This window comes from Microcaecilia unicolor, chromosome 5, assembly GCF_901765095.1.
Source record: "Microcaecilia unicolor chromosome 5, aMicUni1.1, whole genome shotgun sequence".
NCBI lineage: Eukaryota > Metazoa > Chordata > Amphibia > Gymnophiona > Siphonopidae > Microcaecilia > Microcaecilia unicolor.
Window position 1 is genome coordinate 253,445,556 of NC_044035.1, and position 15,118 is coordinate 253,460,673.

Consider the following 15,118-nt stretch of genomic DNA (forward strand, 5'->3'; position numbering starts at 1 on the left):
ACCTGTTCCTCGGATCCCATCCCCACCAACTTACTCAACACCATCTCTCCTACTGTCACCACCCCCCAATCTGTCATATCCTCAACCTCTCTCTCTCCACTGCAACTGTCCCTGACACCTTCAAGCATGCTGTAGTCACACCTCTGCTCAAAAAACCATCACTTGACCCTACCTGTCCCTCCAACTATCACCCCATTTCCTTCCTACCCTTCCTCTCCAAGATACTTGAATGCGCCGTTCACAGCCGTTGGCTTGATTTTCTCTCCTCTCATGCCAGCCTCGATCCGCTTCAATCCGGCTTTCGCCCCTACACTCGACAGAAACGGCACTATCTAAAGTCTGCAATGACCTGTTCCTTGCCAAATCCAAAGGTCACTACTCCATCCTCATCCTCGACCTATCTGCCGCTTTTGACACTGTTAATCACAATTTACTTCTTGCCACACTGTCCTCTTTTGGGTTTTGCCAGTTCATTAAGCCCTAAATGTAGTGCAGGTTCTCCAAATATCCCCCTTGTACTACTAAAACTTCCAGGTTTACAGCTTCTGGAAGTTGGCCCAAAATGTCATTTTTGCTCAGGCGACATTTTGCAACCCTTTACTTGAGGTCCCCTAGAACCTCCAATTTTTAGTCTTTTGAACTAAAATTTTGCATAGCTTAGGTTTTTATCATAAAGAAACTATGTACCAAATTTCATCAAAATCTGAGATGGTGAGGTGGGGACGACCTTTAAAATTGGTCCACTTGACACGGAATGACTCATCTAAGACTTTAGTCACCTTTTCCAGAGAAGGTCACATATTTCTCCAATTTTGCAAGCTTTGTATTGGTTGCCAGTTGAAGCCTGATGTGTTTTGGGCAGTGCATTTCAATCCTTCTCCATATATTGGTATTCTGCTGCCTCGGTGTGTCCCAAGCGGCTGCTCTTTGCTGTTCCTGACCAGATCTATCTTCAAGGGACTGGACAGCCAGCTTTTGCGTAATTTGGTCCCACATTATGGAACCCTCTTTCTCTTTCTGTTCATGTGGGGGGAATTAAATAAAATGGTTAAGACCTGATTGTTTAGTAATTGATCCTGCTGGAGTATATTCTTTTAACATTTTTTGTTTTAATTTCTACTCTGTTACTGTCATGTTTGTTATTAATGTACCATTCTTTGGATGTTTTCACTAAAGTGTGTAATCAAGTCGAATGAACGTATAATTGTAAAGTGCTGTATACCCCACTGAAACTAATGCTGAGCTAAAGGAAATTTAGTGAAAAATGAAGTAAAAAGAAATATTCTTAAATATTCATACAGGAAGAAGACACTGCAGACGTATTGGGAGTACAAGGCAGCTGCAAGCACATATCAAGAAGCCTGGAATAAATTACGAGAACAAGTATTCAGGAATTGGATCAGAACTCCACGGAATTACTTGGCATTTACCTGAGACCCTAGAACTTTGAAGGACACATAATATCTTTATAACTTTTTTCTGCTCTGCTCTTTTAATTAGCCTGGGAATTAAATTTGGACATAGTACCTAGTTCCTGCGCTCCTCCGGGGAAGGGGACAGAATAGAGATAACTGCAGGTGTCAGAGCACAGTCCTTGAGTTACTGCTGGCAACTGTCAAATGAGTTTAGGAATTCTGATCATTTATTTCTGTTGGCAGGTCCCCGACGGGGGTTTCCGGCGTCTAAGGCCACTATAGCCCGATGGCTTAAGGAACTCATTTTTTCGGCTTATCTGCTTTCAGGGCGGTCGCTGCCTGAAGCGTTTAAAGCACACTCTACGAGGGCAGTGTCCTCTTCGTGGGCTGAAACGGGTGTTTTTTCTCTTCAGGAGATCTGTCATGCGGCTACTTGGGCTTCTCAGCTCTCTTTCGTGCGGCATTACAGGCTGGATGTGGCAGCGCGGCAGGATGCGCATTTTAGAGCGCAAATGCATGCTTGCAGAGTTGCCTGTTCCCACCCCACTTAGGGAGTGCTTTGGTACATCCCATCAGTTAATGGATTCATCTGCTGTTGATGACAAGGAAGGGAAAATTAGGTTCTTACCTTGATGATTTTCTTTCCTTTAGTCACAGCAGATGAAGCCATCCCTGACTGACTTTAGTTTTTGTACAGATGTTGCATAGACATTGTGCCTCATCAGGAGTACTTGAAGACAAGCTATCAGAGTTTCTACATGCTGTTTTTATTGCGGGAGGTTGATAACGTCTCTCCTTTGTTTGGTTATTACCCCGGTTCTGGGGCGTTTGTTCTCTGTGAGGAAAGTTTGTTATATTGCCTTTTTTATTCACTCTGCTTTGGAAATTTCATATACTGCTGGTAGGTGGATACAACCCATCAGTTAATGGATTCATCTGCTGTGACTAAAGGAAAGAAAATTAACAAGGTAAGAACCTAATTTTCCCTTACTTGATACTAGTCCTGTGACTATGGTTGTTTGGTTGATTTAATAAAGATACATTAAAAAATAATAATAATTTAGTGTATGGAACATTCTAACCAAATCGGTGCAGGGAGGGAATTCCATAGTGAGGGGACAAGCCAAAAAAAAAAAAGGCAGCAGCTCACAAACTGATCAGTAGTTCTGCCAGAGAAAGTGTGAGATAAAATTCAGAAACTCCCAACACATGGGCAATATTTAATATCTGTATTCTCAAAACAACAAAATACTATCCCTTACAGTTCTCATCCTTTTCCATAAGCCTGATTACAGCTGTGACCCTTTTTTTTTTTTTTTTCAAATCTTATGTTACAGAGAATTAAATAGTAGCATGAGAGGATTGCCATCATTCAGCAGTGAATTGTACCAACCTTTTATTTAATTAGAGTTGATCTGATATGCCACCATTCAAAGAACAGCAGCATAGCTCTTTAAAATGTACCATCTAGGATAAAAGTACTGTAGTTCCAAACACACTGAACACTTTATTATAAAACTGAGCAAAGATATACTGTAGCACAGGGGACATGAGGCTTTACAGAGTGGCTGGGATCAAGCCCATAATTAGCATAATGGGAGTAGGGTTTTGCAACACAACTTACCTTTAAATACCTGTCTTTAAAGCTTTCAGGAGCCCTTTTACTAAGCTTCTTAAGGGCCTACACAGCAACAAATCGGCACTACCGCCCAGCTAGCGTGTGAGCCGTGTGGCCATTTTGAATTTGGCATGTGCCAAATCCTGTGGTAGAAAATAATTTTCTATTTTCTACCACAGGCCACTTAACCGGTGGTAAACAGCGCACGCTGCATGCTTACCACACGGGGGTAGCACATGAAACCTTACTGCTAGGTCAATAGGTGGCGGTAAGGTCTCAAGCCAAAAATGGACATGTGCTGGTTTTAATTTTAGCGCACGTCTATTTTCTGGCCCCTTTAAAAAAGGCCCTTTTTTCTAGACACAGTAAAAAAAAAAAAATGGCCCAGCGTCCACCCAAAAGACATACTCGCACTACCGCAGGCCACTTTTTACCGTGGCTTAGTAAAAGGACCCCTCAGTTTTGAACACAGTTATAAAAAGCCAGACAACCTGGCTTGTCATGACATTCTGTGCACAGCTCATGACACAGGAACAATAACTCAACTTTTCCATAGCATGATCATCCAGAACTACCTTGTGCTTCTAGTCGGGGAAGGCTGTATTTACTTGTTCCTGAAACAAACTTTCAACTCTGCCTCCCAAGGGACAAATTTGCCTGGGTCACTGCCTGCCCGCTCACTCTACCCAATATTCTCCAGCTTCCAATGGGGGAGGAAACCCCAAAAAGTAGAAGCAGCCACAATTGGCTGTAGTTACAGAACAGGTGCCAGGACTACTTTAAGTTAATTAAATAATCCAAGACATTTTTTAAGGCAGCTTAATAATCTCCTGAGAAGCTGTCCACTGCCTTTGAATTATTTTTTAAAATTTTATAAACGCACAACTCTAGGCCTAAAGTAGATTTAAGTAATAATTTTAGGAGCCTACAACTTTTAAAAATCAGCCCAATTTGAAGAGTTTGCCACCTAGACTTTTCAATTAAAACATTTGCTGGCTTGGCCCTGATTTCTAGCACTGGACATCTCATTTAGAAAAGTTAATAGCAGGTCTAACTAAGTGCTGTAGTTCAAAGTGCCTATATTTAGAAAAGGATTTTAGACATCAATGTTTAATAAACATAGAATCTTTAGTGCCTAACTTAAGTCTCTCTTGGGGTGCTCAACCCTCTTTGAATATCAGGTTCTGTAAGATTGGGATGGTACTGTTGTAGTTCAAAATCCCCTCTTACAAAACTTAGAGAAAATTTCCTGTCCCTGAATTTTTATCCAAGAAACGCCAAGGCCAGCCTTCCATAAATATTACTGATCTCAGTATGAAGTAAAAAAAAAAAAAAGTCAGTGTTTACTAGGGCTGCTCTACACAGTCTTGTAAATTAAATGATGCAAGTGCAAATTGTCACCATAATTACAATTTATAATGAAATCTATGCAATCAAGGTAAATGCTGTTCCTGAGCTCAAATACAGTCTTATTTTCATTCCTTGCTCTGTAAGTACCAGAAACCATGATCCTTGCGATGAATTAAATTCTATGAGGTTCTTTCCACATGATCATGTTCTACCTAACATCAGTAAGGTCACATCCTTGGGGGTGGGGGGGACCCATAAACACCCACAAACACCCACTACTGGCAGACATGACTGGATCCTGAGAGTCTGCTAGCTAGTCCATGAAAACCTCACTTTTCTCAGCAAATGAAAAAAATTCTTTCCAAAATCTGCCTTCCTTTTCCACTGGTAGTAGCGGCGAGCAGTACAGCAGTGAGGTCAGTAGTAGTTATCAGACAAAGTGCCTATGTGATATCCATGTGTACTTTCTTTATTGATTTCCTGAGTTGATGCATCAGAATTTGGCCATCGAGCCAAAGCCATAAATGTAGGGAAAACTATAACGTCTTGTTAAAGCACACCTGTTATAATTTCTTTAATTGTAAAAATACATTTTGTGTATGGAAAATAGTTCTAAGATGGTCTATGGTGTCAAGGCAATCATATTATGATCTTTGTCTCTTTGAAGGCTAGCACCTCAAAATCTTCAGAGGTTTGTAGTCACATACTAGAAAAAGCAGATCCTCTGCATTACATTTCACAGTGAAAAAAGGCCCCCTCCTCATCATCAGGTTTTGGTAACTTTGTCCATGGGATAAGATAAAATGCCAATTAAATATCTTTCCTGGCAAGACCTTTATCAGTCCTGTTGAACCCAGTGATGGAACATCATGCCTACTGTCTTTCACTAACAGCTCCTGCTGTTTTTAGAGGAGGCCTTGAAAATATTCTTTGTAAGATTTGAGAGAGACAGCATTGAAGCTTGTGTTCGGCTCCTTTTTTTGGCTGGTGTCCTTAAGCACAGCATCCAGTGAATGAGGGAGCAAAGGGGCCGAAGAGCAATTCAATCCCCCACCCTACTATACACTTCCATCATGAGTGGAGTAATATCTGGCTGGATGTTCTGGATCTGGAGAACCTGTTTACAGAATTCATTATTCATGCTTCTAATCTCTGTCAAGAGTGCCATGATCTTCGGGAACAGGAACCTAAAATTAAAAATGGAAAGACAGTCAAGTCCTGTTATTACTGTGTGTCCAATCTATGCACACATCTTTAATCTGCTAAAGGTAGATGCCCTCTGGTATCAACCTAAGGGGTGTTCTGGAGGAGGAGCTGGAAGGAAAAACAAAAATCCAGTACAGGATCTTTGTGATGTCGTATGTGGTGGGAGAGGGGGTACAAATTAAAAATTGGACCCTGGGCACTGGAGGCCCATGGTACACCATTGAGCTATTTGCTTGTGGGCTAATATGGACCAAATATAAATACATATACTTTTCACAAAAAAAAAAAGGTAAAGGCCTGAGGTCCCCATTGAATGGTTGCCCATATTAAAGAGCAACCCCTTGGTCTAGCACAGTTGCCAGATTCTTCTGACCTGTGCATATTGAGTTGAAGAGCCAGCATGCAAGTTTTGAGTGTTGTGCATCCTATAAGTCAAATTAAGCATTAACAAGTCAATATTGAGCTAGTGGTAGTCAGAGCTGCTGGCTAATTTAGACCCAGATATTCAGCTCCAGGTCTGATCTGGGCACCACCACTGAACATCCAAGTCAGCAGCGGTACCCAAAGGTTATGCGGCTATGGCCGATATATAGTGCCATGCCTGCATAGCTAACCAGACAAAGATGTTGTTCAAGTGGTCCTACTTGCCTGGTTAGCTATGCAGGTACCAGCACCGATTATTACTGGTGCCTACATAACTCCTGGCTCCTCCCAAGACCACCTGGCACTACTTGGAGTACGCCATAGCAGTCATAGGGGATATTCAATGGCGGGTTACAATCTAAAATAACAACAAAATTAAGAAAATTGAAAAGGAACTACGATGTGTGGATACGACAGGAGTCTAGCATTCAACACTAGGTCAACCACCCAGTAGAAACAAAAGGGCAAAGGGGTATTCTGGGAGGAAAGGGAAAACTGAGAATTTGCATGGGGGAAAAAGAGAAACAAATAATGGAGATGATACTACAGCTTTTTAAAAAAACTTTAGGACAGATTATTCCAAGTGGATAAAGAGTGGAAGGGAATTCCAGTAAAAAGGTGCCTGAAAATAGAAAGCACGATGACAGGTAGATTCTAACTGAGCTTGTTTTGGATTCGGAAGAACTAAACGATCATTAATGAAACGTAACAATCGTGCAGGGGAATATAGAATAGTAAAAGTAGATAAATAATCAGGCAAACCGATCCTGTGTACTTTGAATGTAAGTGTAAGTAGTTTAAGAAGAATGCGTTTTTCCACAGGAAGCCAAGCTCACTGCGATTTGAATATTGGACCCTAATTGGTTTCTTGGCACAGCACTAACATTCATGGCATTTCTTTAAAAAAAAAAAAAAAAGTTGATGCAAAAATAGGTCCACATCCAAATCTCAGTAAGTGGAATATAACACATCTGCCATTTTGAAGCCAAGGAATTCCAGTGTAAGGACTGATCCAGATCATCCTGAGAGGTGAAGGATGTACGGTGAAAACAGGGAGGTTATTGTAGAACTGGTAACGGGACTTTTAAAAATTTTAATGTACCAGATTTATATTTCCTCAGATCCTAGTGCCAGACTAATGCAAGGTAGATAAAGCGAATGCTACATACGTGTAGAAGGTATTCTCCGAGGACAGCAGGCTGATTGTTCTCACTGATGGGTGACGTCCACGGCAGCCCTTCCAATCGGAACACTTTCTAGCAAAGTCCTTTGCTAGTCCTCGCGCGCCGATGCGCACCGCGCATTGCGTGGCCGTCTTCCCGCCAGAACTGGCTCGTGCCGGCCAGTCTCATATGTAGCAAGGCAAAGAGAAGGGAAGACACAACTCCAAAGGGGCCGAGGCGGGCGGGTTTGTGAGAACAATCAGCCTGCTGTCCTCGGAGAATACCTTCTACAGGTATGTAGCATTCGCTTTCTCCGAGGACAAGCAGGCTGCTTGTTCTCACTGATGGGGTATCCCTAGCCCCCAGGCTCACTCAAAACAACAACCATGGTCAATTGGGCCTCGCAACGGCGAGGACATAACTGAGATTGACCTAAAAAATTTACCAACTAACTGAGAGTGCAGCCTGGAACAGAACAAACATGGGCCTAGGGGGGTGGAGTTGGATTCTAAACCCCGAACAGATTCTGAAGCACTGACTGCCCGAACCGACTGTCGCGTCGGGTATCCTGCTACAGGCAGTAATGAGATGTGAATGTGTGGACAGATGACCACGTCGCAGCTTTGCAAATCTCTTCAATAGTGGCTGACTTCAAGTGGGCTACCGACGCTGCCATGGCTCTAACATTATGAGCCGTGACATGACCCTCAAGAGCCAGCCCAGCCTGGGCGTAAGTGAAGGAAATGCAATCTGCTAGCCAATTGGATATGGTACATTTCCCCACAGCCACTCCCCTCCTGTTGGGATCAAAAGAAACAAACAATTGGGCGGACTGTCTGTTGGGCTGTGTCCGCTCCAGATAGAAGGCCAATGCTCTCTTGCAGTCCAATGTGTGCAGCTGATGTTCAGCAGGGCAGGAATGAGGACGGGGAAAGAATGTTGGCAAGACAACTGACTGGTTCAGATGGAACTCCGACACAACCTTTGGCAAGAACTTAGGGTGAGTGCGGAGGACTACTCTGTTATGATGAAATTTGGTGTAAGGGGCCTGGGCTACCAGGGCCTGAAGCTCACTGACTCTACGAGCTGAAGTAACTGCCACCAAGAAAATGACCTTCCAGGTCAAGTACTTCAGATGGCAGGAATTCAGTGGCTCAAAAGGAGGTTTCATCAGCTGGGTGAGAACGACATTGAGATCCCATGACACTGTAGGAGGCTTGACAGGGGGCTTTGACAAAAGCAAACCTCTCATGAAGCGAACAACTAAAGGCTGTCCTGAGATCGGCTTACCTTCCACACGGTGATGGTATGAACTGATTGCACTAAGGTGAACCCTTACAGAGTTGGTCTTGAGACCAGACTCAGACAGGTGCAGAAGGTATTCAAGCAGGGTCTGTGTAGGACAAGAGCGAGGATCTAGGGCCTTGCTGTCACACCAGACAGCAAACCTCATCCACAGAAAGAAGTAACTCCTCTTAGTGGAATCTTTCCTGGAAGCAAGCAAGATACGGGAGACACCCTCCGACAGACCCAAAGAGGCAAAGTCTACGCTCTCAACATCCAGGCCGTGAGAGCCAGGGACCGGAGGTTGGGATGCAGAAGCGCCCCTTTGTCCTGTGTGATGAGGGTCGGAAAACACTCCAATCTCCACGGTTCTTCGGAGGACAACTCCAGAAGAAGAGGGAACCAGATCTGACGCGGCCAAAAAGGAGCAATCAGAATCATGGTGCCTCGGTCTTGCTTGAGTTTCAACAAAGTCTTCCCCACCAGAGGTATGGGAGGATAAGCATACAGCAGACCCTCCCCCCAGTCCAGGAGGAAGGCATCCGATGCCAGTCTGCCGTGGGCCTGAAGCCTGGAACAGAACTGAGGGACTTTGTGGTTGGCTCGAGATGCGAAGAGATCTACCAAGGGGGTGCCCCACACCTGGAAGATCTGTCGCACTACACGGGAATTGAGCGACCACTCGTGAGGTTGCATAATCCTGCTCAACCTGTCGGCCAGACTGTTGTTTACGCCTGCCAGATATGTGGCTTGGAGCACCATGCCGTGACAGCGAGCCCAGAGCCACATGCTGACGGCTTCCTGACACAGGGGGCGAGATCCGGTGCCCCCCTGCTTGTTGACGTAATGCATGGCAACCTGGTTGTCTGTCTGAATTTGGATAATTTGGTGGGACAGCCGATCTCTGAAAGCCTTCAGAGCGTTCCAGATCGCTCGTAACTCCAGAAGATTGATCTGCAGATCGCGTTCCTGGAGGGACCAGCTTCCTTGGGTGTGAAGCCCATCGACATGAGCTCCCCACCCCAGGAGAGACGCATCCGTGGTCAGCACTTTTTGTGGCTGAGGAATTTGGAAAGGACGTCCCAGAGTCAAATTGGACCAAATCGTCCACCAATACAGGGATTTGAGAAAACTCGTGGACAGGTGGATCACGTCTTCTAGATCCCCAGCAGCCTGAAACCACTGGGAAGCTAGGGTCCATTGAGCAGATCTCATGTGAAGGCGGGCCATGGGAGTCACATGAACTGTAGAGGCCATATGGCCCAGCAATCTCAACATCTGCCGAGCTGTGATCTGCTGGGACGCTCGCACCCGCGAGACGAGGGACAACAAGTTGTTGGCTCTCGTCTCTGGGAGATAGGCGCGAGCCGTCCGAGAATCCAACAGAGCTCCTATGAATTCGAGTTTCTGCACTGGGAGAAGATGGGACTTTGGATAATTTATCACAAACCCCAGTAGCTCCAGGAGGCGAATAGTCATCTGCATGGACTGCAGGGCTCCTGCCTCGCATGTGTTCTTCACCAGCCAATCGTCGAGATATGGGAACACGTGTACCCCCAGTCTGCGAAGTGCCGCTGCTACTACAGCCAAGCACTTCGTGAACACTCTGGGCGCAGAGGCGAGCCCAAAGGGTAGCACACAGTACTGGAAGTGACGTGTGCCCAGCTGAAATCACAGATACTGTCTGTGAGCTGGCAGTATCGGGATGTGCGTGTAGGCGTCCTTCAAGTCCAGAGAGCATAGCCAATCGTTTTGCTGAATCATGGGGAGAAGGGTGCCCAGGGAAAGCATCCTGAACTTTTCTTTGACCAGATATTTGTTCAGGGCCCTTAGGTCTAGGATGGGACGCATCCCCCCTGTTTTCTTTTCCACAAGGAAGTACCTGGAATAGAATCCCAGCCCTTCTTGCCCGGATGGCACGGGCTCGACCGCATCCGCGCTGAGAAGGGCGGAGAGTTCCTCTGCAAGTACCTGCTTGTGTTGGAAGCTGTAAGATTGAGCTCCCGGTGGACAATTTAGAGGTTTTGAGGCCAAATTGAGGGTGTATCCTTGCCGGACTATTTGGAGAACCCACTGATCGGAGGTTATGAGAGGCCACCTTAGGTGAAAAGCTTTCAACCTCCCCCCGACTGGTAGGTCGCCCGGCACTGACACTTGGATGTCGGCTATGCTCTGCTGGAGCCAGTCATAAGCTCGTCCCTTGCTTTTGCTGGGGAGCCGAGGGGCCTTGCTGAGGCGCACGCTGCTGACGAGTGCGAGCGCGCTGGGGCTTAGCCTGGGCCGCAGGCTGTCGAGAAGGAGGATTGTACCTACGCTTGCCAGAAGAGTAGGGAACAGTCTTCCTTCCCCAAAAAAATCTTCTACCTGTAGAGGTAGAGGCTGAAGGCTGCCGGCAGGAGAACTTGTCGAATGCGGTGTCCCGCTGGTGGAGCTGCTCTACCACCTGTTAGACTTTCTCTCCAAAAATATTATCCGCACGGCAAGGCGAGTCCGCAATCCGCTGCTGGATTCTATTCTCCAGGTCGGAGGCACGCAGCCATGAGAGTCTGCGCATCACCACACCTTGAGCAGCGGCCCTGGACGCAACATCAAAGGTGTCATACACCCCTCTGGCCAGGAATTTTCTGCACGCCTTCAGCTGCCTGACCACCTCCTGAAATGGCTTGGCTTGCTCAGGGGGGAGCTTATCCACCAAGCCCGCCAACTGCCGCACATTGTTCTGCATGTGTATGCTCGTGTAGAGCTGGTACGACTGAATTTTGGCCACGAGCATAGAAGAATGGTAGGCCTTCCTCCCAAAGGAGTCCAAGGTTCTAGAGTCCTTGCCCGGGGGCGCCGAAGCATGCTCCCTAGAACTCTTGGCCTTCTTTAGGGCCAAATCCACAACTCCAGAGTCGTGAGGCAACTGAGTGTGCATCAGCTCTGGGTCCCCATGGATTCGGTACTGGGACTCAATCTTCTTGGGGATGTGGGGATTACTTAATGGCTTGGTCCAGTTCGCCAGCAATGTCTTTTTGAGGACATGATGCATGGGTACTGTGGACGCTTCCTTAGGTGGAGAAGGATAGTCCACGAGCTCAAACATTTCAGCCCTGGGCTCGTCCTCCACAACCACCGGGAAGGGGATGGCCGTAGACATCTCCCGGACAAAGGAAGCGAAAGACAGACTCTCGGGGGGAGAAAGCTGTCTTTCAGGAGAGGGAGTGGGATCAGAAGGGAGACTCTCAGACTCCTCGTCAGAGAAATATCTGATGTCTTCTTCTTCTTCCCACGAGGCCTCACCATCGGTGTCAGACACAAGTTCACGGACCTGTGTCTGCAACCGTGCCCGGCTCGACTCCGTGGAACCACGGCCACGGTGGGAGCGTCGAGAGGTAGACTCCCTCGTCCGCACCGGCGAAGCTCCCTCCGCCGACGTAGTCGGGGAGCCTTCCTGCGAGGCTACCGCAGTCGGTACCGCATGCGGCACCGACGCCGGAGACCTCACCCCGCGCAATGGGCCAGCCGGCGCTTCGCTCGACGGTACCGGTGGCACAAGCACCCCCGGTACCGGAGGGGTAGGGCGCAACAGCTCTCCCAGGATCTCTGGGAGAACGGCCCGGAGACTCTCGTTCAGAGCGGCTGTAGAAAAAGGCATGGAAGCCGATGCAGGCGTCGATGTCAGAGTCTGTTCCGGGTGTGGAGGCTGTTCCGGGCTATCCAAAGGGGAGCACATCGACACCTCTTGAACAGAGGGCGAGCGGTCCTCTCGGTGCCGATGCCTACTGGGAGCCGACTCCCTCGGCGACCCAGAGCTCTCGGTGCCGACACGGGAAGGGGACCGGTGACGATGCTTCTTCGACTTCTTGGGACGAAGCATGTCACCGGAGCTTCCCGGCACTGACGAGGAGGACGTAGAATCCAGCCGTCGCTTCCTCGGGGCCGAGACCGAAGGAGGTCGGTCTCGGGGGGCTGTACCGCAGGAGCCCTCGGGATGGGGGGAGACCCACCCGAAGGCTCACCGCCACCAGCAGGGGAATGGACAAGCCCTCACCTGCACTTCAGACGAAGCATCACCGTCCGACGACATCAGCAGACGAGGAGGTCTCGATACCGCCGACGCAGCCTTCCGATGTTGCCCCGATGCAGAGGGCCAATGCCTCGATGCACTCGATGCAATCGGGGGCGAAGATGAAGGTCCAGGCGCCGACGACTTCGAAGCAGTCGATACTCCCGGTGCCGATGCCGACAAAGAGCCCGAGAACAAAATGTTCCACTGGGCTAATCTCGCTTACCTGAGTCCGCTTTTGTAAAAGGGAACACAGACTACAGGCCTGAGGGCGGTGCCCAGCCCCCAGACACTGAAGACACGACGCGTGCCTGTCAGTGAGCGAGATTACCCGGGCGCACTGGGTGCACTTCTTGAAGCCGCTGGAAGACTTCGATGTCATGGGCGGAAAAATCGCACCGGCGAGATCAAAACTCGAAATGGCGAAAATGCACCGCAAAAACAGGGGGAAGAAAACTTCGACCGAGGCCTAAATAGGGCCTACCCCGACGACGAAAGAAAACTTACCGGGGCAAAGACTGGAAGTACGGGAAGGGAGAAAACCATAAAGGTCTCCTTCCGACACCTTTTTTTTTTTTAGAACGAAGTGCATAAACGACGCGCGAGGTCAACTTTGGGGCGCGAACGGCGAAACACGACCGTACCGAGCGCGGACAAAAGAAGACTGACCGGCACGAGCCGGTTCGGGCGGGAAGACGGCCGCGCATGCGCGGTGCGCATCGGCGCACGAGGACTAGCAGAGGACTTTGCTAGAAAGTGTTCCAATTGGAGGGGCTGCCGTGGACGTCACCCATCAGTGAGAACAAGCAGCCTGCTTGTCCTCGGAGAATAAATTAAAACAATCAGTATGTATCATTAATGTAATTTTACATGAATTTATGCTGTAGAATAGGTTTTAGTAAAAGACACCTCACAGGTGGCAAGCAGCAAAGAATGGAGTGAGGTCCAAAGTACATTGAGTCCAAGAATAAAATTGTCACTTCCATTTATTTATGATAAAATGCCATCTATTGGAATACAATAATACACCTGGAGAAGCACGATTTGACACAGCTGTGTTTCAGCTAAAATGCCTGCATCAGGAGTCCAATATGCTAACACAAAACAGCTAGTACAACATATCAATTGACCTTGCGGGATAAATCATTGCATATAAATACATAGTAAAAAAAAAGGTATTGTAATATGGTGAAATGGATCTATAATATTTAAAAAAGGATTTGCACAGAATACATTGATAAATATAAATGTAGCCACAAGATAATATATCAACATATCAAAGAGAAAGTTTAGAGACCACCAAAAAGATATGGGCCGATATTCAAAGGATTTGTACTCCTTACTTTGGGAGTTATGCTCATAAGTTGGCATCTCTGAAAATTTAATAGGGCTAATGATCAGAAGCAATAAGCTTGTGTCTATTTAAGACTTGCAATAATTGTCATTTTAACAGGACAGGACACTTCTACGTTCCAGATGCTATCTGAATTTTTAGTCATAGAGGATCAGTGAGTAATTCAACTACATGTGCATCATAGTAAGCTTCCCAGGGGGATTGTTCTTAAGGAGTGTATATAATATTTTAACTGGCAATATGCAAATCTGTTCCCCGTCAAAGTCCATTTTTATACTGCGATCATAGTGAAATATATTTTTGTTAGGTAGACCATTATATACAAGTGTTAGAGTCTAGGAAATTAAGCAAACTCCTCATGATATAACAAAATGTGGCACTGATTTTATAAACAGACGTTTGGATTTCCACAATGTAGGTGTCCACCACATTGCCACTTTTGGAATAGCGTTTTTCAATTTGTCCAATAAAGTAATATAAAATGCTGTCCATCAGCTCTTGAAGAACAGTTCCAGTATGACAAATACATAGTAATATGGTAGAAGTCGTGTGTGCCATACACATTATGGAATAAGTCAGAAGGAAGAGTATGTCTATTTCAAGTATTAGAGTCGTTGTGTTGCAGGACTCAGGCATTTAAGTTGTATCATTTGGGTATGCCTTTTTGAATAGGTAAGTTTTTAGTGACTTTCGGAAGTTTAATAGGTCATACATTGTTTTCACAGTGTTTTGGTAGTGCGTTCCATAGTTGAGTGCTTATATAGGAGAAGCTGGATGCATAGGTTGATTTGTATTTGAGTCCTTTGCAACTTGGGTGGTGGAGATTTAGGTATGTCCGTGTTGATCTTGTTGTGTTTCTAGTTGGTAGGTCAGTGAGGTCTGTCATGTATCTTGGAGCATCGCCGTAGATGATTTTATGAACCAGAGTTCAGATTTTGAACGCAATCCGTTCTTTGATTGGGAGCCAGTGCAATTTTTCTCGTAGGGGTTTGGCGCTTTCGAATCTCGTTTTTCCAAATATAAGCCTGGCTGCAGTGTTTTAAACAGTCTGGAGTTCTTTATGATTAGTTCTTTGCATCCCGCGTAGATTCCGTTACAGTAGTCTAGGTGGCTTAGTACCATTGATTGTACCAAGTTGCGGAATATTGCCCTCGGGAAGAAAGGTTTAATTCTTTTGAGTTTCCACATTGAGTGGAACATTTTCTTTGTTGTAGATTTCACTTGGCTTTTGAGCGTGAGGTTTCAGTCAATTGTAAC

General features: G+C 46.5%; 1 protein-coding gene across 1 annotated transcript in view; it reads right to left on the bottom strand.

Annotated features, from left to right (window-relative positions):
- Window positions 1-3,421: 3,421 nt before the first annotated feature.
- The window catches only part of NR1I2 (nuclear receptor subfamily 1 group I member 2), a 70,651-nt gene continuing 58,954 nt past the window's right edge, over window positions 3,422-15,118 (bottom strand). The window contains 1 exon segment of the mRNA XM_030203996.1: window positions 3,422-5,570. Coding sequence (XP_030059856.1) covers window positions 5,426-5,570 — 145 coding nt within the window. The 3' untranslated portion in view covers window positions 3,422-5,425.